General features: G+C 46.4%; 1 protein-coding gene across 4 annotated transcripts in view; it reads left to right on the top strand.

Moving 5' to 3' along the window:
- Window positions 1-26657, top strand: part of LOC135368540 (ATP-binding cassette sub-family F member 1-like) — a 45847-nt gene that overhangs the window by 1210 nt on the left and 17980 nt on the right. For 2 of the 4 annotated variants that reach the window (XM_064601909.1, XM_064601910.1), the window contains exon 2: window positions 9440-9570. The exons of the other annotated variants lie outside the window; for them this stretch is intronic. In XM_064601909.1, the coding sequence (XP_064457979.1) occupies window positions 9440-9570 (131 nt within the window). The remainder of the gene's footprint in view (window positions 1-9439; window positions 9571-26657) is intronic. 4 annotated transcript variants of the gene reach the window in all.

Here is a 26657-nt window from a genome sequence, read left to right as displayed (position 1 = left end):
GCAAGGCACCATATAGGCATTATGTCACCGTAACAATGCCTCCTTTAGACGGGAGCGTTTCATATCGGCGTAGGTCGTCGCGTACATTTATCAATGATGCGCCATTGTACAGACGTCGTGCCACCGTGGCTAAAACGACCATCACATGTCCGTGACCGGTTGACCTTCGTCCGTCACACCGTTTGTCATACTGACCGCTTCGAGGTCCGCCTCTTCGATTCCGTTTTCTTCGATGCCCCTTACGAGGATCGTGATGCTATTCCATACAGTCATGGCGTAACAAAGGCGGAGTGTCAAAATTTGAGGTCGTCTGTGGCGTCCGGTAGCGTGCACCGTTTCCGGCTACGAGAAACGTTATTAAAACTGGTAGCAGCTGGCGCTGTTAATATCCTGAGCAAACGTGACAGTCATTATGTAAATGAAAGTGGGAATGTATCATGCAAATGACCGGTATTTCGTCTCGCCCGCCGCGGCTTTTACCCTTTCGCTTACTTTTTGTTCGTAGAAAGAACGGTGTCTGAAGGTATAGGGGTAACGTTCGGAACGTAATGGCGAACGCGATGTTGCCTAGGCGTCGGGGAACGCTGTGCACATCCGATACAACCGTGAGTGCGAAGATTGTCAGAGTGTGTTATGCGTAACGTTATGTTTTAAGGGGTTGTGACTTGCGACACTAGGGTACGTGCGGTCCATTACGTGGTGCACACGTTCTACTGCATACCATACTGTTGATGAAAGAAAACAACAACACTCGAACACACGTACGCTTCAAGCTCTGACGTCAGAGGAGCGAGAGCTACGGACATTCCTATTGGTTCTCATAAGCACTTGACCTCTTCCGCGCTGCCTCACTGGCGGAGACGCCTTCAGCAAGCGTCACAGCCGGACGAGTTTCGATATGCGCGATGCCGATGTTCTACGTGTTTCTTCCAGCGCAGCCTAGAAACAAAGCCTGACGGCTTAAACGACGTGACGTAACAGTTAAGGGTCCGCCAATCACGACCGTGCTTTCGGCGGCCGTTTGGGGCGAGCCGCCATTGGCCGCATGGGCAGCCACTGGTAGCCAGAAAATCTCGATACCCCCTGTCACACGGGCGGTCTTCAATGATCATTGAAACCAATGGCCATTGGATTGGATAGGATTTTGGATTGGATATTGCGGCCATTGAACATGTCCATTGGTTTCAGTGCTCATTGAAGACTGCCGGTGTGACAGGGTCATGAAATCGTGTGCAGCGATTGGTTGACATCCTGACTCTGTAATGTGTACGCGCGAAAGAGTGAGGGGAGACATTAAGCAGGCATTCTGTACCTGTTGGTGGCGTTTTACCCCCTTTGCTGTAAAACTTGCAATGTAGGTTCACCATCGACGCAAGCCAACCATCTTTTATATTTATCCGACATAACATTCATTGCTTTCGCAACCAAGACTTTCCCCTAAATTATTTTCTTATAACTTTCTGTCTATCTGGTCATCGGATTTGACCCAACCACGGAAGTTGCATATAGTGGAGGTCTCGATATAAAACTCGAGCTCTGCGGCAGAAACTCTTTTCTTGTCCATCAGATATGATCCCACTCGGTGGATACGATGGGAGCAGCGATAACTTCTCAAAGGTGTTCATTTTCTTCTTTGTGCGAGTAGAGAGAAAGAATTGTTTACCAGTGACTGCGTGTTGCACTCCTGCCCTGTAAGGGAAAGGTCGAGGCGGAACGACTGGCTGTTCCGCACGCTGGTGTTGCAAGTCTCGCTACGCCCCATGGCGTAGATGCGTCCGTGAAATGGCCGGCTCGTCTTCACGTGTACGATGATCTTGGCGTCCGTGCACTGGATGGACACTGCAATGAAATGTTTCCGTGTTATATGCGTTGGTCAATACTGAAAGACCCTGTAGCAGCTTTGTAGAATCTGGGGCAGAGATAGTGTTTGTTGCCATATTGCTTGGTCACTTTGCTACGATTAATTATTCAGTCGACAAAATAGTGTACTTTTCGGAAGACGTCGTACCTAAGCAACGTGTACCATGCCACAAAGTTGCTGGAGTACTTTCGCCTGGGTTCATGCACGGAAGTCCCGAGCTCGATATCGAAACGCGTTCACGATACTGAATCCCCGAAGTCGTCCTTAAGTCTTCTCGTTCCCGAAGCACCGAAAATATACTTTGCAATCTTGCGCTGAAGTTGATGAGTCGGTACGCGATGTACGGGATAAATGAAGGTACGCGCACGATTTCTATACCACCATTTACGACCAGCAAAGGTTTTACCTTAACGGCAGTGCATACTCTCTTTACCTTTCTCCTCTCAGTCTCTCAAGTACTCCCCCATCTCAATCTTGCACCTGTACAGCATTGTCACTGGACGTCGAGGGTGCATGGAATAAGGCGTGATTCGTTGTAGGAAGGTGGAGGTACGGCGTGGCATTAACCCCTAATAAAGCATCTACATTCCGCCACGCCAATCTACCGAAGCTAATGTACTTTGCGTGCAACTCGTCTCATTATACTATCGAACCCCCCACACAATCCCCTGCCACTAGGCGTAATTTTTCAACCGCTCAGCAATCGATCAGTCACGGCTAAGACATCGCGTACGCTGCGTTGAATGATTAGCCTTTGACGTCTCCAGACGTCAGTTACATCTGAGTGAGTTGCCTCCGTTCCTTTCTTCGTTATTGGCTTTTTTCTTTCTCTCCAACAATCACAAGAGCAGCCGATTACCCCGGAGACCTCTGCGAACAATAGCCACATAGTAGAAGGTAAGGTCGCCGTCCCCCTATAGCGTCTCTCCCCCGCCTTTCGACGCCAGGGTGCGTGCTACGTTAGCAGACGACGACCATAGCAGACGATGTTTCCGGAACCGGCGTCGCACCACTGCCCCTCTTCAATGGATATCGGTCAAGCGCATAAACGCTCTTTGTAGTTTTATTGTACTTCGCTCCATGAAGAGTCTGCGGCGAAATGCGCCTTGTAGGTTATGAGAGTTCCAAGTGCCATATATCGCTTGGAAAAAATGATCGGTGTCTCCTTCGTAACGGTCCTGGACAAGGTGGTCGGTCGCCTGGCCAGTAAAGTATCCCTGTCTTCCCAGCGTGCCATGATCAGTGAACCGCGTTCCGGTTGGAATGCGTTTACGGTTTTCCTGGCGACGCCGGGCTTTAAGTAGCGTTTACGGTCCATTGGTTTTGAAATGATGAGGTTACGCCGCTAGTTCAGAAGTAAAACCAAGGTCAGCTGTATTCTCTTTTCAAATGGGTTGGTTTATGGGTTGTTCGACATAGTTCGCCAGGGTAGTGTAAAACTCAAATGGCCACAAACAGTTTCAGGAAGACAGGGTGGAAAAGTTGCCGCGAATTGCGGAAGCAGCTTTTCTTTCCACTTTTGTTTTGATGCGTTACACTGCAAGTGAAGTGAAACTTTGGCGACTCTTAATTCCGACTTTGACCTGTTACGTCGGACGGTGATGCTGAGCGATGCTTTTTCCGGACGTCCCATCACGGAAGCCGAAGTCTTTCACGTTGGATATTGCGAAGAACACTTTAGCACACCATGCGTACATTTTAAATATTCACGTATGGAATCATCCGCTTTCTCGTCCCGAGCTTGTGAGTTGGACACGTCGCAACTGGGTGGCGCGGTACAAGCTGGTCAGACACGTTGTCTTTTTTCGATAGACAACTTAGCTATGGTGTGCCGTAGGAATGTAGTACAGGTACTGGAAGGCAATGATCAAAGAAGGAAGGGGCGCATAGTGCTCACCGTCGTAGCACACTCCGTACGCGTCGCAAGACGGGTCCGGACTCTCGGCAAACACTGGAGACTTTGTGGAGGTCCTGGTCTCACCAAAGGGAGGACTTTTAAGACTGACAGGCTTCCCTGCTTGAGCACGACTGTTGTCTGCAAAGACACGCGTCAACAAACCGTGATTCCTCTCCATGCTTTGTATTCTATGCAGGTGGGAACTATGGAAGGAAAAGAAATGTCTTACTGCTGCATCGAGACTCCAGGTAGATCCCGTTGCTTTTGCCGGTGTCCAAAAGGGGCAAAGGGTTTGACGCGGAAAACGTTGCAGCTCCGTCCGGTAGCATGAGGTGGTCCACATGGTAAAGCTGGCAGGAGCTCTGGCCGTCGGGGTTGTGCTTGAAGAGTACAGAGCGGCAGACGAAGTCGTTGTCGACGGTGCACGCTCGGAGGCATTCGGACTTCGTGTTGACCTGCGCATAAGTACCGTAAGAGATTTATTATAGGAAACAAACTCGACGCTCCGTTTCCCCTACGAATCTACGCAGTTTGGATCTTTTGATGCCCCTAGCTATGGGATAACGTTCCACTCCTACAGTGGAAAACCTCCCACTTCATCGTCACCATATAATGGTTGTTGGATCTTTAGGCAGACTTTGATTAAATGTCCATTTCGTTGGTTATTAATTGGGTTTCTCGTCTTCGGCGAATCTTTTTTTCTGAAATTCGGAGGAAAAAAAATCAAATTTCCCTAACACCATGAACCGGCAGTTTTCGGCGAAAAATTTCCCGCTGATGTTATTTGCGGGAAAAAAAAAGAAGAGTGACGAAAAACATGAAGCATATGGAATAAAGTTCATATTTATTTATTGCTCGTACGATTCGTTGCAGCTGACCATCTACAACTTGAACTTGTTGTAGTAAATTGTCACGTACGTATTCACATGACGTCGCGGATCGCTCTACCCGCTCCACGTTAGCGCTAGACACAGGCATTGACAGAATGTTATACTGAACGTTAGCCTCTAGGGCAGGTCGTTTCGTGGGATTCTATGCCTCCGCTCGCCCACTTTTCGTGTTCTCGGGTTGTCGCTGGTGGGTTTGAACATAACTGTGATTAAAACTGGGGAATTCCGGACACTTTTGCGTGAGACACACTTGTCGGTGTCGCGGAGGATAACGCCGATTTTTTTTTTAAATATACTTTTCTCGACCAACACGCGGAAAAGTTACCGGCGCACGGTTTTCGGCGCTTTTCGGTAAATACCAAAAACGAGAAACCGGCCGTAGTTATTAATAATTTGTCTCGTTCTTCGTAATGGTGAGAGCTTGCAGAAAATATGGAAAGTTACATAATTGCAGCTACGTATTTCCAGGGTTTATTATATCAACGCAATTTTTTAAAGTATTCTAGTACTGCGAATAGTCGAGCTTGACTTTCCCGTCTCATTTATTTCTGTCTTATCATAGATGGCTTGGTCGAAACGATACTTTTAATCGCAGTTTCACCCGAGGGAGTGTTCAGGATGATTGCTTCTCTTTTTGTGCATCCGCGGTATCTAATTTAGTTCCCCCATGATAATATATTATGACGACGCTCGTTCCTATGCATTGATTTGAATGTTAATGAATTTTAATGACGTTAGTTCACCTATCTGACTGCTTTATTTAACAGGTCAATTGCCGCATAATATAAGTACGGTCCGCACGCGGGCTGTATGTGGTTTAGCTCTACACATCAGGCACCAAAGTAACAGCAAAACAAAGATTTCCATTCTACAATGCACTTTTCACAGAATTCTTAAACAGTAATGCACCATTTTGTCTTGCTTCACGGCCAAGATGTCATCGGAAATATGGACAGCTCGCGGAGCTACGCATGAAAGCCGTTTGCTACAGAGACGAAATAACACTAGGAGGCGCCACAACGAGCACGAAGGACACAGCGTGCATTCATGACACCTTACGAGATCATCTCACACAACAACGAATGTCTTTATCCCATTGTCCGACCCGTCATCAGAAAAGAGCGGAAGAATAAGGAACCTAAGCGGCGAGGGCCACTCTGTTCTCTTCCTTCTGTCCATCTAGTACCGATTTCACCGCGAGAATCACAATGTAATACATCCAACGTGTTAATGGAGCCATACTTTAGGAGATGATAAGCATATATACATATATACCAGTTGACGGGCAGAGCCTGTGCGGTCCTGACCATATGACAGTTGATAAAGCAAACCTATATGGTGGACTTGAACATACTATCCAACTGTTCATAATCTAATCTCTCAACTCCAGTCATTCATCATCATCCTCATCTTATTGAGCGAAGATTTCTCTTTGCTTGCTTCCACTTTCCATGTGTACTGCCTATATAGCTCTGTCCTACCTGAGAAACGCTGTTATGGAATTATTGTACGTGTATGTGTAAATTAGAGATGGGACGAATCCAGAATTTCCCGAATCCAAATCCGAATCCGAAACCGAATCCAAAGAAGGTTCTGCGAATCCTCGAATCTTACGAATCTCGAATCCTTTCTTTAAGAAAAGTTTAAAGAGCCGGAGGCAAAAAATTCTACTGAGAAGTGTTTCGAAGCAGAATTTGATATATTTGTTTCATGAAAAACAAATTAAATAATAGTTCACTTTCGGGAGAAAACGCACCCATATACTACTTCTTAAATGTAATTTAATTTACGTGTTGTTCATCGAAAACGGGAAATATATAATCTTTCGTGTCTGAATTCGTGCCATAGAACTAAGAAACAATCAAAAGCAAAACCACGCTACTTTGACACTTTAAGCTTTTAAGCTTTATGCTGTGGTTCTGGGCGCGCCCTGGATCAAGCTAAACAGGCTTTCTGCGGACTCCGGAGGCGCCAGTTTTAAAAAGAAACAAACGAACGTGGTTGGTGGATTCGAAAGATTCGATTCGCCGTATTGGGCACTGGGATTCAGATTCGCGAATCCCGAATCCCTGCCTATAGGACTCGAGGATTCGCTTGGCCCATCCCTAGTATAAAGTATTATTAAAGTGCCACTATACCGACAAAATCTCGTGTCTTCAGAACACTAACCGAATGAGGCTTGTGCAGTGACGTCACGTGACTCGGGAAAACATATTGCCGCAGCGGAGTCATAGTAGGAGGGCATGCCTGTGAGTTGTTGCAGTATGCGTGCAGTTACGAGGGGACATTGTAAAAACGGTTCCGGGGGACATTCGGTCTGCAACAGGGGCGGTTCCAGGGAAGTACTTTGAGGTGGGCGGTGGGGGGGGGGGGGGGGGGCGACGTCTGCGAGCCTTTAGCCAGTCTCTATCCATTTGTGTGCGAGGGGGAGGGAAGGGGTTCTGGACACGGGCTCAACCTTTTCTCGCACGAAATCCTATGCCAGGCTATGCTTTTGGAGAGGGGGGCGACCGCCCCCTCCCCCTTGGGACCGCCACTGGTCCGCAGTATGACGCATCCCCTGGCCGACTTGTAAGGGAACTGTGCTGATACATGTCTGACAGCGTCTGAGAAAATCCCAGGAAAAAATCCCGGACAGCGCAGCCGGCACCGGGATTCGAACCCGGGTACCTCCCAGTCTCCCTAACCACTGAGTCACGCGAGCTGGTGCATTCGTTCGGTAGATGCCTAACTAAGGCTTTCCAAGTGACGGCAAAGGGCCAATTCCAATCGAGGCACCACATTTTCCTTCTCCGGGATAGCGATATAGGAAGAACGAAGGAGGCAAAGTGATATCTCTGCGAAAAGAGAGGCGAAAGGAGAGCGATTTTCTTGGCCTCTCTCCGCCGTCGGGCCGTGAAGGTCAAGAGCGAGCGTTGTCCGCCTAGTGAGACGGAAAGCGGCTGCTGCGGTCACTGTGGTGGTCCTCGTCGCGCTCCGTCGCCCACACACAAACAGGGACTCGCGCATTCGACTTACGGAATTGGCGGCTCTGCTCACAACTTCAATCACGGAGGTGTCCAGGCGGCTGCACCGTTACGTGAACCGCTAGCTCACCGACACTCGCTCACTTTTTTTTCTGATTGAACGGTGCAGAAGAGGATAGAGAGAGAGAGAGAGTAGGAAGTAGAAACAATGTATCGGGATTCCCTCTGCATGTTGCAACAATTACCGGAGACGTAGGAAGAGGATGGCATTGTCCGGTTTCTGACTTTTGAAACGGGAGTCACTGATCGGCGACAAGTAATTCGAATCAGGAGAATAAACAAGTTACTAACGTGTCATTCGACGTTATAAGAGAGACTCATAATGATAACCGAATAGGCGCGTGCACGATGACGACGATAAGGAGCGAGGAAGAGTGAGGGAGCTACCTCAGTGTACCAACGTCATAGTTTCGTAGTGTCCACCAAGATAGAACTCCGGGATGAGAAAAATAATAACAAGGAATGAAAGGCAGAGAGAGGAAAAAAAGTTCAACTTTGGAACTAGGGATTTCAAATGTTCCCAATTTCTGTACTCACCGTTGTACGGGTTGTCTCCTCGACACATGTCTTCGTGGACTTAGGACAGGTCTCCTAGGCATGTTCTGTACCGAATTTCGTTAATCAATAATGTCGATCGCGAAAAATTAGTCAACATAACAGTTTGGATGGACCATCGTGGTGCAATTCGCATATTCCGCATGACATTATTTAACTTACTTCACTTCAACTTTTCTTTAAAAAAAGCAGTCCTTTTTTTTTCTGCGTACAAAAAGCATTTCCTGGTCTTAAAAACGGGAAGGCTAAATAAAGGAAGAAAGAAGGCACACGGGAAGGCCTTGTGCACTATACCACTTCTGGCAGAAGAGACATGTGCACTCTTATCGCTTTCTCACGCCGAGACTGGGAGGTGACGCAGGTTCGAATCCTGGCATCGGCAAGTGCTGTCTCAGGTTTTCCCTGGGTTTTCCGAAGACTTTCCAGACGAATGTCGGCACAGTTCCCCCTGAAGTCTGCCCAGGACGCATACTAAACCCCTGTCCCCCACTCCTTCCTGCTGTCCGCCCACGTCTGTACGCCGCTCATAGCCTCAGTCGCTTCGCAGCGCTAACACGGAATTTAAAAAAAAAAGACACGTGCACTCACCAGGAGCTCCTTGTCGGGATAATAGTTGAGGTCCACGTAATGGGTCACTAAATCTTGCTCCGCATCGACATCGGCGTAGTCGTACGTGCGCACCCCAGAACAGACGTCCTTTGCTGAAAAAAATTCCAAATCAACGGCATTAAATAGGCCTCTTATAGTTCGGCTGGGCCGCGCGTACCAGGCAAGCAGGCGTTCTCGAAGTAATCCACTCCAGGAGCATCAACATATTCCTCCTCTACACCCATGTACCGGCGATCTGTTTCGCCCAGGTGGCACTGATGGGTAACGTAGTTGAATTCTGCAGAACGGCAGACGAAACGGTCTTCGTTGAGGCACGCTGCCAGACAGGAATCCTTGCTGGCCGTGAACAGGACCGCCGTGTCATGACCCCTGACCATCTTGTTGGGGAACCGCTCGAAGGACCATAGCCGGTTGCAGACCTTTTCTAGTGTGCGCAAGACGGACGTCAGTTTTTGCTAATGACACCTTGAAACAACGCCGTACTAACCTGATCTTATATGGTTCTTAACGAGGTAGTAGAGGTTTGCTGCTCTCTGCGGCTTGGCATTTGGAGAGCGCGCTTGTGTCTCGTTCTGCAGTATGCACGTTGTTTCCTGGACAGGGGCCAGCGGGTTGAGCACGAAGCTGAAGATAACTGCGGAGCACTCTGCTTCGTCTCGACACCACCCTTGACACTCGTACAGGGACACATTCCGAATGGTGTAGTAGCCACTGCCCGCGAAGTCCTGGTTGGTGAGTTTTTCGAACGTCGCTCTTCCTGTTGATAGAGTCGGTAAAGCTAGTCAACTTAGTGTCTCTGCAAGGTTTGTTGAATGGATTATATAGCCTCTTCGACAGCTAATACGATATTACGTCTGCGCTATAAAATTGATGTACAGCCGCCGTCAGACTTAACTGTAACGCGTTAGCACGTGGCCTGCACATGCGCCCACGCCACGGAGCGTTAGTCCCTGGGGGTTCAGATCGCATCGGTGTCTAAAACTGGGTTGATACATACACCGCCTCAGAACAGCGGCTGAGCATGAGTGCACCTCTAAGAAAAAGGAGTAATTTTATTCCTCTTGGGGACTAAATGCGTTGCCACAAAAAATTTCGGGAGTAAATGCACGGGTGTAAATTGATGTCACAGAGTATGGAACTGCATTTCACGCTCTGTTCGAATGTCCCAGGTACATAATTCGTGTGCATGCATGAAAATACTCTCAGTATTTATAACCTCGAAATAACCTCAGTCTCTGCTTCGTATTCCCTCTCACTACTGGCTATACTACGTACACGCTGCGACCTATATAGTCTCAAACTGAGTGCGCAACGCTCCGCTGCGCAGTCTCCGCAAGCCACACGCTCGCGTGTTACGGCCAAGTTTGACGGCGACTATACCTCACGAACACGCCTTCCATCTTCGCACTAATGCATACACCGGTCTACGGAGATGCTTTAACGAAACGCTGTAGCTATATTCGCACGCTTCCATATAGCGGAAGTACATTGTGCTAGAATTCCCCAGTGAATCACAGGCGGTTAGATGTCCCCGCCCTTGACAGCGGTTTTATTATTAGCCGCTGCGTAATGAAACAATTCCGAAGCGAAGACACCTCCTGACAAAATGGCCGATTGACCCACACGACCACTTTCCGCACGTATAGCGGTTAGCCGCGTTAAGTTGAATGGGTCGTTAGAGACAATGCGATAGTCCTGCACGTGCAAGAAGTTAGCGACTGGAAAGAATGAGCTGCGTGTCGTTTTGTGGCCGCTGCTATGAGGTGTCTCCTCCCGCTGAATGAGCCACCACGCCTTTGGTCAAGGCGTGAAGTGTCACCTATTGTGGTAGCTCCAAGTTGTTCCGCATTCTGGCCACTTTGCATCGGAAGCGAGTCGTGTTTGTCATGCGCTTTCAACGAATCTGGTGTATAATTCGTAAGGATCCACAGTGTGATTTGGTGTGGACTCTATACCAGTGAGTTATCCAGTGTGCCCCCTCTTAACCCCCAACACCCTTCAGACGTTTTGCGACACCTCCTCCCTTTCTGTAAGAAACCGAAATAAATGAAGAGGACACAAGTAAAGGAATATAAGTATGAACGGGACAAATGGGCAGTGATAGTAATTAGTAAAGCTGTCACAAGGTGAACATAACTGTAATAGTGACAGCGCCACCTCCTCACACCCAATCTTTTACAAAACCACCGGCATGTCCGAGCGGGTTAAAGGCGTCCCGCTCCTTGGTAGTAACCAAGGACGTGCTGAAGACTGGGAGGTGGTGGGTTCGAATCCTACCGCCGGCTGTGCTGCCTGAGGTTTTCCCTGGTTTTTCCGAATACTTTCCAGACGAATGTCGGCACAGTTCCCCCTGAAGTCTGCCCAGGACGCATACTAAACCCCCTGTCCCCCACTTCGTCCTGCTGTCCTCTCTCCGTCTGTTCACATCTGTACGCCGCTCAAAGCCCCAGATGCTTCGCGGCGCTAACACATAAATTCAAAAAGAAAATATTTTACAACACCTGCTGTGCCATTTTATCCAGAATCGCAGGCACGGTGGGTGGGATTAAAAATTGGGGAAGGGGCATTATTGCAGTTATGTTGTAACAGCTTTATTTATCTTTACCGACTCCTATAGCCGCCTGTAGGGGGTGCACAGGAATGAAAGGCAGAGGGGTGTAGCCAAACATTTGGGTGTGTACGTATAAGGGGATCCGGAAGGACCATTGCTCCCTCTGCTTGCGATACTGGAAATACCACAGAATTCTACACCACATCATTCATCCCGCCTGACCCCCTGCGGACAACAATGTTGTCACTGTTACCACAAGTAGTCTTTGCGAGATTCTCTACCTGGTGCAATAATTCAATCTCACCACACACTCGTCGCCCTCCCCCCTCTTCTTCCTTCCGCTCTCGGCGCAGCACATGACCCGAGAAGCTCGACACGAGTGAAATATGTTGTGTAAGGAAAGTATAAGAGACCTCCTGGTACTTCGGCCGTGGCGATCGCGTTGTAAGATCCTGCAGGGCTGGGAATTCATTACAGCACGTATTTGGTATCACACTGGCTCACAGGGAGCTTTTACGCCTCTGAATTAAAATACTGAAACTGTGTTAATAACGTGAAACTGAACGCGCAAAGAATGGAAAATCTCGCGAGAGGTGAAAAATGTATGCAAAACTCTTCAAACATGTTGCGCCATACTGGAAATCATTAGTTCTTCTTTGTTTGCTATCATTCCGCCTATTGTACCTCGTGGACTGGTCTACATTATCGTTACATCAATTTAAATTCACCAGCACAACGTACTGAAGTACAGGCGGACAACTTTATCTTGCTTTTTCGGCGATTCACTACGGACTAACTAACAGGCTGGTCGCCCATTAATTAATATTCAAAACATATCATATAATCGTAATGTTGTTTATCGCGTGGTTTTCCAGAAGTAAGGAAGACAGTTATGGACGGATATTTTATATTTTAGAATATCATTCTTCCGTGGGGTATTTCTTTCTCATTCATCTCTGTCCTAGGCAGCATTGAATACCTCTTATAGACGCTACCATATCCCATCACGCCAGCGAACCAAGCATCTTTTATAGTGAGCATATAGTGCTTCGTATTATTCTCTCTCTCTCCTCCACTCCCCCTTTTCTTCTGCCGTCAAAAAAAGCCTCCGTTCGAGATGATACCGTGATCGGCAACTTGTTTTCCTGTCAGTATCCGTCAGCGCCGAACGTATATACCGTTCTGATATTCGGAAGGGGGATAGTTGAGATCAGGCAGGCTCGATGCACGCATTAGCAACTCGATGAAAGGCCGACGGTTGCCCCCCCCCCCCCCCCCCCCTCTTCTCCTCCACCTTTTTCATCTGATCGTGACCTTGCTTTCAGATTTGGGGAGACGGTTGGAAACTTCGCATACCCTCTTTCTATGTACGGAGCTCTGCAATTTTCTATACGGTCCCAATCGAAACTATTCTTTGGAGAAAAATGAAGGAGGGAAAGGGAGGGGGGGGGGGTCTACATTTCGTCGATCTATAGGAAATACCGTGTGGGGAAGTCAAAATATCTTTCGAGGGCTTAATGGCATGCCGATTATGCAAGACCGTGTCAGTCAGAGACGCGGTCCGTGGTATACGTACACTGGTTGCTTTGGACGGAAGGGCATGACCTCTGTTCGGTGTATAACCTATGACTTCTGTATCTTCGCATAGTGAAAACTGATTGATTTACGTGAGTATATTTACCTACGCGTCACTAATGCTGAGCTGTTTGGTAGCCTGTGTACATGGGTGAAGTGATGGCTAAATTGGTTTCCTGTAGTTCACGTTCTGCCCCAAATGAACTTTTGCTGGAGTGGTCACCGGTGTTTCTGCTGCTTGATGTTTCCGTATTTCTCGTATGTGAAGAGTATGCATTTGGCATGGAATGTAAAAGCTTACCTGATGCTAAAGTTGCAAAACAGGCGGAGAGCAGTAGCAGAAAGAACCACAGCATCGTCCACAGAAGTTCAAACCTTGTGGTCCTCGACATTGTACACCTGTAAAGAGGCACGGTACCCTTTAGCGCAGAGTAAGGAGTCCTGTATAGACGCTTTGAGGAAGTTACTTTTACTTTAGGGCGTCACTCATGGACTACAAAAATGATGACGACATCACAATCATTTTTGTAGTCTGTATAGTGACACCTTAAAACAATGACTACAGTAATGATCATCGTGTTTGATTCAAATCAAATCAACCTCAAAGACCTCGGTACGCAAATTATAAACGCTCTCAGTGAACACTACCAACCCCACCTAGATACAAAAGGCCTGCTTATTGCCTCCTCTCTCTCCTTCGCTACGTGGACATATATAAAGCCAGAATTCGTCTGCTGCTGCGAATCGCCGTTCTGCGAATTCAAGAACTCGCAGAAGATTGCAGCTCACTAGGAGCCTGTAGGCCCGAATCTCTCGACGAAAAGTGCAACACGCTTTCCAGAAAATCAGCCCTGAGAAAGATATGGGACCGTTTTGATATTTGTTTTAAAGTTTTCCCATTTAGTACGCGAGAGCGTTCAACCGCTGCTAGCAGACGACGCTCGCAGACGACGCTGCTCGCAAGACGGTAGTTCGTCTCCATGGCTACGGCCGCTGAAAGCCCGTTTGTGATTGGCTACTGCCGCTGAAAACACTATCCTGATTGGCTGACGCTTAGTGGTTACGTCATGTCGACGAGAAAGCAGGCTTTCTCTATCTAGGGGGTGTTGACACTACGTGCTTCCACGGATTTTCGAAACAAAAGCTTCATAGTTTCGGATTCTCCAAGAATGTATGTGACGTCACCGCGAGCTCCTGGGTCCGCCTCCTAGCAACAGCACGCGTCTCCACTCTCCGCTTCACGTTGGAAGACCTCCGGCAGCTGTGACGAGGAGACGGAAATCGAACATTTGAGCAGCAATATTGCCAGACTCGGAGATAGATTGGGCATCCAATCTATATATCATCCAATCATACCCAATATATTCAATCATCGTGTCGCCCCTGGCGATGAAACTTCCCCCCACCCCCGCATTCATCATCTCAAAATAAAATTGTTGTTGTTGTTGGGCATTCCATGATACAGTACTGCTGAGCGCTAGCAATTAATTTTGCGATACTTCAGAGTTTCAGGGAAACTTTCCCTCTGTCTCCTTCACTCAGTATAATTTCAACATGTTTTTGACCAAACAAATCAATCAATAAAACATCGTTCACTTAGAGGCAATATTTTTGGGAGAATACAGTGTGAGACATGCGATTGTAATGATAACTAAATTTAGCGACGTCGCGAGGCTTAGTCCATGGTGGTGGTGGTGTATGTAAATGGGGGGGGGGGGCAGTTTAGGCGTTACGGAAGTGTAAGGGATATTTCCGAAAATACGAAATCGCTTATGTCCAAAGGCAACAAATGGATATCTGGAAAAATCGGGGCCAGTTGGCCATCGCAATTATGTGCACGGTCAAGGTCGCGTCTTTTGGAGGTAGTAGGCTATGTGCAGTCAAAATAGGGGGCTTCGCTGGGAGCTCCAACTACATTTACGTACATCATCCATCTGGAAAATGGCGGCTGCACACGTGAAGGTAAACTCCGGGCGGGAAAAAAAGAAGAAAAAAAGAGAAAGATGACGAGTACAAAAAGGAAAACAAGTACGGAACGGCAGCAGTTTTCCGCTTCGGTAGGCAACCGCGGCAGCCGTGACGGTAAAAAGGCGCCTCGCAAGTATTTCCGGCAAGAAAACAATTTCAACCAACCTTAAGAAGAATTTTGGGGTGGTAGTAAAATTTTTGACGTGCACACAACAAGTACATGCCTGTCACGTATATCGAGGATGACCATGCAGCGGGAACATAACGGATGCGGCATATATTCGGCAATTTGAGGTGTCAGACAATGACCCATATCCATACGTCGTGCCGTACATGTTTTTGGCGAGCTGTCGAATAGTTGCTTTGCGGGGAAACCCTTAATTTAAGTTCCGGCCTAGATTCAAGTGGAGATCGCAACGGACAAGACCGTGTTAGCATGCCGACGACGTATTGACCTTGAAAAGCAAGTGCATCGGAGCATCCGCTATTCGTGTATCAGAAGGCGCATATATGCGGGTTTGCACGTCTTCCACTTGTTTTCTGTTTCTTTTTCTGTCGAACCTGTTTACATAAGTTATTGCATGCGTATTGCTGGCTGTATAGCCGTTCGAAACTGTGTCGGGCAGAGATTGACAGCCATCGAGGAACATGCGGTCGCGAGGGTCAGTTCTCCAGTATCTTAAGTATAACGTAGGGCACGGGGGAGAATCCCACCCTCGTCGCCAGCGTCACATATGCAAGGAACGTTGAACGACACTTTAATATTCCGACCAGATGAGTGCAACTGTTCACGGTGGACCAAGAGGATCAGAATAGGTAACTGCGTGGCACGCGCGATGTCTTGCCGCTAGCACTAGGGCTGGTTCTCAATCGGAGTTCTAAAACCTCATCCCGAGGTTCCGCCGAACTGTCAAGTTCCCGCAAGTGAATCTTGAGTGCGAACCAGCTTGCCCTAGTACCACACAGTGCCAGACATCTCGTCGTTGGCGTCGGGATTGGTATCGACGTCGCAGAACCGTCGCAGCTGACGCTCGTTGTAAAGAGTAGAGCAAGCAGCTATATGTCATAGTGTAGTAGTTAGGTTCGAAGAGGTCGTGCTGGCACGACCGCGGGTTCCTTCGCGAACTGCATATTATGTGGTCTTTGAAGTCACTGCCAAATGTGGATGCCGTGCGTAAGCATAAGATGGCTCGAATCTGTCTGTTCAAAGTCTGCACTTGCAACAGCCCTGGTTATATAGGTTCAAATAGATTCTGCATTACAGGTCTGCGTGCATACATGGATTAGTATACTGAGTGACCTCCACGTGTCTGTCAGGTACAACATGATGTAAAGTTGAAACGAACATGTTTGCGAAAGAATCGGCTGTGTTGAAAACAAACATATTCGTATACGTCCAGGGGCCGACGGCCTAAGCTCTTCACGGAAATTCCTGCGAAGTTTTTGTATCTCAGTAAAACGTATGATTGCGACATTCCTTTCGTCTTTGGGCTTCATCAAACTCTAGCTTTCAGAGTCTGGGTAACATTCTGAGATACACAAACACTCGATTGGATTCAATTTAATCGAATTTTAAGTGCCTCGCAAAAGCCCGTAGCACCACTAGCAAAAACTGGAGTAAGCGTGCAGATACCTTCGTTTATGCTAGAGTTCTTTACAGTGAGACCAGAAGTGCCGAGGGTTTCTAGAACCGTGAAGAGGCCGTTCGGATTGGTCTCTTGACGCATATTTAGTGCTGGTCCTTCTACACAAAGCAGTATGTGACGCTTGTGCTACGAAGCGTTACCCGCACCTGCTATCACCGTAGCCTCAGCTTCTGAATATGCAGAAATATTTCTTTCATAGAACACAGGTCTTGATCTTGTGAAAGGGTGGTAGCACTGGATGCAAGCATTTTGGGAACGAGATTAGACTTGCTTATGTATTGGGGCTGCGTTGTTTCTTCGACTGCGGGTTCGACTGTCTTGATTTATTTATTTAATTTTTTTTTTTTGGGGGGAGGGGCGGTGCTGGGACTGTACAGGGTGTATCCAGTGGAATACGGTAAACATGGGGTGATACCATGGTAACAACGAGGCATGGCGCCGCTCTACCCTGTCGTTTGTTAAATTTAGTTTGTACATAACACAATTTTTTTACACCTTTCGTGTGTAGATATATCGTCTTACGGTGCACACCTTTGTGGTGAAAGTTTCACACCATAACAGAAGGGTGTTTTGTTCTAAATGGTATATTCTGCAGAAAACATCATTTCAAAGGGGAGTATTCCATTTAAAAATTGTTGAAAAATTGATAAAAATTTAAAAATTTGTTCAAATTTCAACACTGCTGCTACACCTTTCACTTGAGCTTTTGGGAATAAAAGAGGGTGTTTATTTACAAGGACACCCTTTTTACATGCACTATAGAAGGCGTACAACAATGTACTGTGTGCTGTGCTTCGTCTGAATTTTCGCTTTTGCACTTCGTCTCGTCGCTTTGTTAGGTATTGGCCTTAGGTCTGTTGGCGTGTTATACGAGTATATGTACCACGTTGCCCATAAGCCTATATGCAAAGAAAACAACAACAACAACATCGTCTGTATTTCTAGTCTGCCATCGTCCGATTTCAAACGAAGCGGAACGGTCTCCTCTTTGTATACCCAATTTGAACAGTTCCACAAAAAGAGAAGAATACGTATACAAAAAAAAAAAAAAAACAGAGTATGGAAGACCAAGCAAATCAAATGGTGTTCCTCTCGCATGGTGTGAGGTCATCGAAAATCATCTTTACCTCTGGGCAAACATAAAAGGAAACGGCAACGCCTTCGCTGTCATAGAAGACCAAAACGATTGAAGGAATTTAAAACGTTGTGTTTATCTGAATATCAAAGGAAGTAGCCTCGAAAAATGCCTTTCCGATGGCGTGTAAAAAATAGATGCGTATAGATATATGTTTTGAAAGAAACATCGACGAGCAAGAGCAAGTGGTTTTCTTTAAAAATCCAACCGTTTTTCAAGAAGATCCACCTCCAGCCTCGCGAGCGCACCTTTGTATAGTTTCAATGCGGATGCCTACCCGTTTGATGATGATGATGATTGAAAGATTGCCTACCCGTTTAAATTGTTTATATATACTAAACGCATCAGAATGTTTCGCAATCTTTTCCCGCTCTCCTTAACGCGTAACCTTCTTGATGCCACCGTTTATACCCTACTATCATTGAAACGTGCTGCTTTCCCAGAAGCTGTATGGGGCCGCGTTTTCGACAAGAAGGTTCCGGGAGTGCTTGATTATTCTGACGGCGGCCAGGTGATTCGTCAAAGAGAACGCTTTTTGCTCTCTTTTGCGGCACCGTCTATTGAGCATATGTCTTAATACTTCTCAATCTTAGGTTCTCTAGGCGTGACATCTGCCTCGCAGCAAGATCACCTTTTGATTACGTCACGGAAACTGTCTTTTTTTTTTTTTTAGTTTCGAAACATATATTTTTATTTTCTTTTAAGATGGGTTATGGCGTGGTATCCCCACATTTGGGATATTTGTTGCTTTCAGGGGTGAGCGGAGAGTCTGAGTTTGAATTATAAAAATTGGATTGTGCAACCTATTAAGGCGAAGATTGAAAAAAAACGGCTGTAGGAGCACTGACTATGATACTCATATTGCGGTACAGTCAAACTCCTTTATAGCGAACACCTTTTTAACGAAAATACCACTGCAGCAAATTTTTTGCGGTCCCGCTGGAGCCCTATAGGTCCAATAATGGACATTCTTTTTAACGAAAATACCTTTACTGCGAATTTTTTTTGCTGTCCCCTGAGTTTCGTTGTAAAGGAGTTTGACTGTACTTGTGAGAGCAGCGAAGAATATATAAAAAAGTACGTGAAAATAATCTACTTTGGCCAATACATTGTTGTCCTTCTCCGCAATGTGTTGAGAATAAGTATAGAGAAAGACCATATGGGAAGCAAGGGTACCTTGAGCTATGGTACCTTGTTGTGAAACTGAACTTGGTATGAGGACAAACTGCCAAACTAAAAATGATTAGAGTATTGTGTAGAAAATACTGAGATAAGTATTTCAGATCGAGGTACAAATACCTTTCGGAAATGGTACTGAGTGTGATACTAAAACACTAACGAAATTACTTAAAATACAACATCATGAGTACCGTACTCAAGATACCTAAACGTCTGACAGCAGGTAAGAGCTGACGAGTCAGCGGGGATCTCTGCTGGTACTTGCCAGTGTGGCGTAATCGCCTTGACGTACACGACTGGTGACCCTTGCCTGAACGCTGCAACCCCGGGAGAAAGATAACTGTCGGTGTCGGGACCGAGTAAATAGACCACACGGAATAAAACAAATCATAAACAAACTCGTACACACACCCCTGTTCACTTCAACTTGCGAGAGAGCCCCACACGAAATTTAAGCCGTACATATAATCACATCCGCCAAACTGGACTTCACACATGGCTTACTTTATGAATCAAGCACAAAATAAACTTCAAAACGACGAGTATGTAGCTTCCGTCCGAGCCACGAAAGTATTTTAGAGCTGTTTTTTTTTTTTACAAGCCGCTGTTTAGGAGTCTTCCTCTCACTTCTCTCTTTCAGGGAGGTGCAATTATCTTTACAGTTTTCTGCAAACACACAAACCCAGATACCTAGAGTGCACGAAGTGTATCTTTAAAATACGTTGTTTTGCACAGAGGTAAACAGTTCCAGAGTGCACATAGTGCCGGATTAATCGCTCGAAGTATATTGACGAGTCTGGTGCTTATCATTGTACGACGCTGACATTCCGGTTCACCGTGTTCGAAGGGGACTTGTGGGCACCATATTCGAAGGTGTCCTTGCAAATCATTCGTATGATTATACCAGTTGAATAACTCATCAGCTGTGTGGATGCGACAATTTGGAGCATCTGACATTCGCAAAGTTGTAGTCCTCGGTCGCAGTAAAGAAATGACGCGCCTCCTAGGAGCATAGTCCAAGGACCCCGAAGGCCGATTCCCCAAGCCAGTAGCTCCAAGTAAAAATAGATGAATCTTCATCGAAAGTTACCAAGGCGCAATCACGTACAGTCTCAGTCGAAAGCGTCTAACTGCGTCCTTGCGCCAGTAAAGTCAAATCAAATCAAATCAAAGTCTAACTGCGTCAGCGTCTGGAAGACGTGGTGTGGCATCCTCGCATATGTACTTTGGTCACAGAGGAACCACACTTGCAAAATTAATTTTAAAAGCCGTATAGTGTATTGGCACCAAAATGGCCTTGTGGATTGTCATCATGTAAGGTGTGTATTGTCATCAAGCAGGAGCAGCTTTTCAACAAATCAAGAAAGAGAACAATATCATTCTGAATGACGGTTGGCATCTGAGCATGCTGTGCGGTTAAGTTCGGTTTTAGGGTGTACAATCCCGTAGAACAACATTCTAAAAAGAAATAAGAAGCAGTCAATGTATCTTCAAGAGAACGACAAGAATGCTCTGGATAGAGTAAAAAAATGGAAACGAAATCCCCCGCGTTCCCGTCGCTTCGAACTTGATTTGACGCCCGACGAACTTTTACAAGAAAACTCGGCGACTGTCCTGGAAACTCGACCGCCCCTGAAAGGCGGGCGCGCTCTTGCATGTTCATGTCACGCACTGGGTGACGAGGGATGACACAATATAACTTCACCGTACACTCAGCTACGACCACAGGCGCCCCGTCCGCACTGGAGGGTGACACAAAAGTGCGAGCATTCCTTATACGGAGTATATCTCGGATTATGCATCTCTGCATACAAATGCACGTTAAGGGCATCCTGCTTGCGTGTGTTCACATGGTCGACCACTTCCCCGGAATGGATCTTGACCGCTGCATTGTTGTTGTTCGTGCTCGTACGTGGGAATCTGATCAAGCGAACAGCACGACGTTGCGACAATAGTTGCGACCAGATATGACGCTTATCTTTACGGTAACGTTGTTACCGTAAGAGCTGTACTCAGCGGCTTGTCCCAGTATCTTCGAGCGCTTGTGACGCTGAGAACAACTTTTTGGCGCTGATGTCGGGATGTGACGCTGAGAACATCAGGCAACATTTTGGGCGTACTTTTTGGCGCTGATGTCGGGATGTGACGCTGAGAACATCAGGCAACATTTTGGGCGTACTTTTTGGCGCTGATGTTGGGATGGTAAAGTTAACTACGTGGAATTAATGCGGAAAACGGTACGACGCGGCTGCCATTTTATAGGATGGTGCATTTTGGTCTTTTCAATATTTTCTGGCGTTTGAAAGAAAGAGGCTATCAACATGGGTTTGTTTAGCTAAATATTTCGTGATTGGCTTTCCAAAGGAGAAGAACGGTATAATATCCAAACAACACCGAATATTCTCTCGATGTACGAATAATGTCCTAACGGATTCGTACGTCCGATGAATATCTGAGGGATATCCATCGGACGTATGAATCCATTAGGACATTATTCGTACATCCAGAGGATATTCGATGTTGTTGGTACGAATAGTGTCCTATCGGATTGATACATCCGGAGGATATTCGGTGTTGTTGGGGATGAGTTCCTGAACACTATTTTTCGATGTGAAGAGAGAGAAAGAAAAGAAAAAAATGAGACACACGCTTAGACTTGTAAGGACGATCCGGTTATGTTACAGATGCCTCCCTATGCAGAGGTACTTGCAATTTTTTTCTTTGTGTAAAGGGCTCCCGGGAAGGACTTTACAAGTTTTCTGTATTTGAATGCTGCATAGAATTTTTTTAAAGTTTATTTATGCACCCCTTTCCAGGCGTATTTAGTTATCATGCTACTCCAAACTAACGAAGAAACGTAGATAGATAAATGAATAGAAACATATACTTCTTTCATTGATCAACCCCACTAAGTCTCGTGATTGATCAGTTGATCACTGGTTACGGATCTGTTCAAAATGTGCGTCAAATGTACGTCGCATCTGTTCCGCCGTGCACGATATACGGAGTGCCAAAAAAACATCTCTCTGCAGGATCATCCACGTTTAATGATTAAAACTTTCATTACATTACATTCATTTTCATTGCTGCCATAACCAGCGAATTTCCGGTTATTCACAAACCATATACTTCGTATAGAGGAAAGACGAAGGAAAGTGAATAAGATCAACGCAAAACAATACATGAAGTATAGATGTACCCAACAAAATACCCGGGTACTCCATAGCTGGTAAGATACCCCGTAAACCTTACCTGGACGGGCAACGAAACAGCTCTGGAAGCACTCAACTGCAGACGAATTTCGCACAACCACTTTTCGAGAGTCACTTCAAGTCGCACAGGTCTCGTCCCAGTAAAGTCCCCGTTGTGAGCGTCTACACTACACACGCGCGCGTGCAGAGCGCGTAATAAAACGTGATCGCGGGGATGAAGTTGCTTCCGTCAGTGGAAGAGGAGCACAGGCCTCCTTCTCGTATGGGAGCGCTTTTATAGGCAGGTCATGCGACTTTCCTTCTCTCCCAACGGAAGAAAGGATGAAGATGAGGCGGAAGAAGGATGCAGACGACATCGTTCGGGCGGAACCGCCGACAATATGCTTCGACTGACAGGGTTTTTAACGCGAACTACTTCGAGGACCGCGTACACACTCAGTTAAAAAAAAAAAAGTGGTCATTCTTTGTTGGGTCGTCATTAGAGACCAAACACTTTAACACCAGGGTTGGACATTCGGTAAGGCAGCTTCGAGCTTATAGGGACGCGTTGAGTTGGTACCTGCGGGCAAAATGTCCACATTTACCATTTTGAACCTCACTATAAACGGAATACGATGTTCTGTAAGCTGCGTTTAATAATATTTTTTGCGGCATTTCTTTCTGTCAAGTGTCTGGCGACGAGGACTTTGACTTCGTTTTATTATCTCTAAGAAAAAAGGGTGTGAAAAGGTGGTAACTTGTGTAGTTACCACCTAGGTAGCGTCTGATAAACGGTGTAAAAAGGTGGTAAAATCAATTATCATATATATAAATTGCTACAAAAAGGCGTACGCCCCCCTCGCTCACCGAATCAGAAGCGGTAACCCTATCATTGGTAGGCAGCAGGTAGAACTTTGCAAACTATTAGGCACAACGTATGCGGCAACTATTACCTCCTAAAAGGTGTGACTACTCCACCCTTTTTTTCTGAGAGTGTACATGTGTTATTTCTGTACAACATTCGACGCATTGACTCGAAAAAACTAAATAAATAAAAAGAAACAGCACCCGCGAAGCCTGTGCATTTGTTGCAAGCTCAGATAAACTCTTTAGGCAAATCATATTAAGCATTGCCAGTGTGGCAAAAAAAATTTTAAAACATAATTCAGCTACAACTGCTGAGGGGGAAAAAAATCCAGTCTCCCATTTGTGCATTGCCACTTGCCATTCATATAAGGTGTGTTACATAATGAATGAAATCAAAGACATGAAAGCTGCGTACTACGTTAAATGGAAGATACGCAAACAATCCGACACACACGAGTCTATCATTAGGTGTTATGTGGGGTTAGATTACCGCTTGTGTTTTGGTGGTCTTAGACATAGATCGACAAGTTACCCGCCAAAAAGAACTCGTTACGAGTTAAGTTACCGTGCGAAAAATGTAACTAAGTTAATAACGAAGTTCTTCAGCCTGAAATGTAACTCGCAGTTACGGAGTTACTTTAAAAACAAGAACGAGTTACTTCCAAGTTACTTCCGACACAAAATAGTATTATATAGGTGCAGCGCGCGTGAGCAGTTGAGTTAGACCTTGAGTTGCTTGCGGAGGAGTGCAACATGCTTAGATCGTTTTCGTTTATGTCCCACAATTCGAACGCTTTGCATCTTCCTCCTTGCGGGCGCACAATGGTTCAGCTTCATTTCAATGGCTGCGATCCTTACTCCTGAATAGAATACTGTCATCGATTGAATATCACGTTTTACGACATAAAATACCAGGAAAGAACCGGAACGGAAGCAAGAAAATATCTGGACGTAAGTGAAAAGCGAATTAAAAGTAACTTGGAGCTTAGCTTGAGTGACCTTGGCAGAGTTACCTGAAAAAGAAACGAGTTTCTCTGAAAGTTACCACGGCGCAAAGATACCGAGTTAAGTTATAACTCTGGTCTTAGATATAAGAAAACGGACTGTTTCGTATTAAATTTTGCGTCTGTGTACGTGTGTACCCCAAGTACGCTTATTGCGTTAAGTTCGAACAAATATGTTGTAAAAGCCAAATATTGTGAATTAAGCCATATTGTAAGTCAGATATTGTAAACTGTCCCTCAACGCTTCGCTGAATTATTTGACATTACTTGAGAAGCATCTACAGTGAACCCTCGTTAATATGACACTCTACAATCTGACATGCGCGCTTTACGACCATACTCCTGGGGAGCAATTTAGTGAAACCTCTGCAAATCTCACCCGTTAATATGACAATTCCGCATTATGACCAAAATTTTCGGGAACGACCATGGTCATAATAACGAGGGTTCACTGTAGTTAGGCATCATCACAGACTATTGAATCACGTTATTTCCCGTATTTTGCAATATGGACACAAAGCGAACTTGAATGACATCACATGCCTCTGTGCCATCAAAGGGACGTTGAGTCTTCCCTTGGTGACGAAGTGCAGAGACGGCGTTTGACAATGACAACAAAGCAGGTTATTCCCATCAGTGTGCCAGGGAAAGCTCAGTGAGTCGTTTCGGTTAATGGGTGCACGCTCCGGTGTTCCCACTTGTTCACACTGTGCATGAGAGAATATCTGTGGCAGCAGGGTCATTTTGAAGCTTCTCCAGCTCTCATATTACTGCATACTATACTAGCATACTTATCGCGAACGTTCACTTATGCTGAAGTCAAAAGCCCTCTCAGTTTCTTTAGTGTCTCGCAGGAAAACGGAAAGCACAGTGACCTGTTCGGTTCTCGTATTACCCCAGCTGCATAAACGCGTATTAAAGAAAAGGAAGCCGTCCGAAGTGTCCAATCCAACAGACTCGCGATTGTCTTGGTTACTAATTATGATTCTAGAGGATATAGGACTGCAGAGCTCAACGCGCCTTAATTTCGCTGTCTTCTATAGGAAGCACAAGGTTCATAGCTACACCTCACCTCATCGTCATTCATGTAGTTGTTGTTGTTGTCCTAGCTACACAGTTAGCTCACATTCTTGTAGGAACCTTGAGGCATGTTTTGTATTTGTCAAGGTAGAGTACTCTGAGTACTAGAGTACAGGTACTAGAGTACAGTACCAGGTACAGTACTAGAGTACTCTCTAGAGTACAGGTAGAGTGTAACCCGGGTTCGAATCCCGCTGCCGGCTGTGCTGTCTGGGGTTTTTCCTGGGTTTTCCTCAGACGCTTTCAGACATATGTCGGCACAGTTCCCTTAGAAGTCGGCCCAGGACGCATATTCCCCCAGGGCGTCAGTCGTGACGTTGCCCCCCACTGTGAGGCCGACAACGGCGAGCCCTTTCACCACCACCACCACCTCTCTCCCCTCCCCCACGACACGCTATGACAAAGAAACCGCCCCCCCCCCAAACCGAGGATCCGGATGCGCCCCTCCCTCACATTGTAGTACACTCGCAGGGTTGCCAAAGTTACTTTTGAAAAGTGTCGGAGTTAGTCACAGATAAATGCATTTTAAAGTATTTTTCAGTTACTGCTACAGATACCCCGTGGGACAACATTGGGGAGAGTTAACTTTTCTCAAGCTGTGCCACCCAACTGTGACACCCAGCTGTGGCGTTTTGTGAGAGTCAACTTGTCTCAACTTGTCTTGTAAAGCACAAGAGCACATTCTTCTCCATTGATACCAACCTTCCCGAACCGTACGCTCCCCTCTCTCTCGTGAAATTGCTTGGTCCCTGACCCCATGCAGCCCACCAACGCTTTGCCCTCAAAGCTCTCTTGACCTTTCTGGATACCATAGGACTTCGATCCTTATTGTGAAGGGGTTCGTTATTTCATTCCCCGCATCACCACCAGCAATGAGGTAGAGTATCGCCCCTGGCGATGAAACTTCCCATTCATCATCTCACAATAAAGTTGTTGTTTGTTTCCCGTGAGACAACAACAACAATAAATGAAGGAGAAGTGATGACGACATGAGATGTTTCTCCGTGGTAGCCACGGGACCCTACCCCACTTCACAGACGGTGATATGAGAGGATGATTTATGGTGAACGCGAAGCGACGACAGGTCGGAGTTCTGTTTAGAGTTCTTCCAGGAGTCCAGTGGCTTGCATGAAAGCAAAAAGGGAGCGAAGAGCCCGGTACAGATGCGCAGGGGAGCTCCATGTGCCAAGTAATACTTTGGACAAGCTGAATGGTCTATGATCAAGGAGCTCAAGTTGGCGTTGAGAACACCCGGCGTTCACACGTGTACCGGTCACAGTCCTCGTTCATATGAAGGATCGTAGCCGTGGTGTGGCAAGCTGGGCACAGCGCCGTGTTACTGTAACCCTGCTTAACCTGGAACACAGGGGTGAAGGTGACGTTGAGTCGTAGACGCCGCAGAAGTGACGTAAAGCTGCGAGGGAAGCCACCTGGCATCTTAAATGATAATGACGGAGCCACTGCATGAAGAAGTGACCATTCAGTGATGTCATGGCGCCATATTCTGGCGGGCCAAGGGGTCACACCAACGCAGACAAGTACAAGCGTCTATCTCCGTTGGAGAGGACAATGTACACGGCTCTGGAGCACGGCTGCTGGGGGCCGAACCAGCCGCCAAATCTG

Source organism: Ornithodoros turicata, chromosome 9, assembly GCF_037126465.1.
Source record: "Ornithodoros turicata isolate Travis chromosome 9, ASM3712646v1, whole genome shotgun sequence".
In the NCBI taxonomy this organism is placed as follows: Eukaryota; Metazoa; Arthropoda; class Arachnida; order Ixodida; family Argasidae; genus Ornithodoros; species Ornithodoros turicata.
The sequence above is the reverse complement of the archived record's forward strand: the minus strand, read 5'-3'. Positions and strand labels throughout refer to the sequence as shown.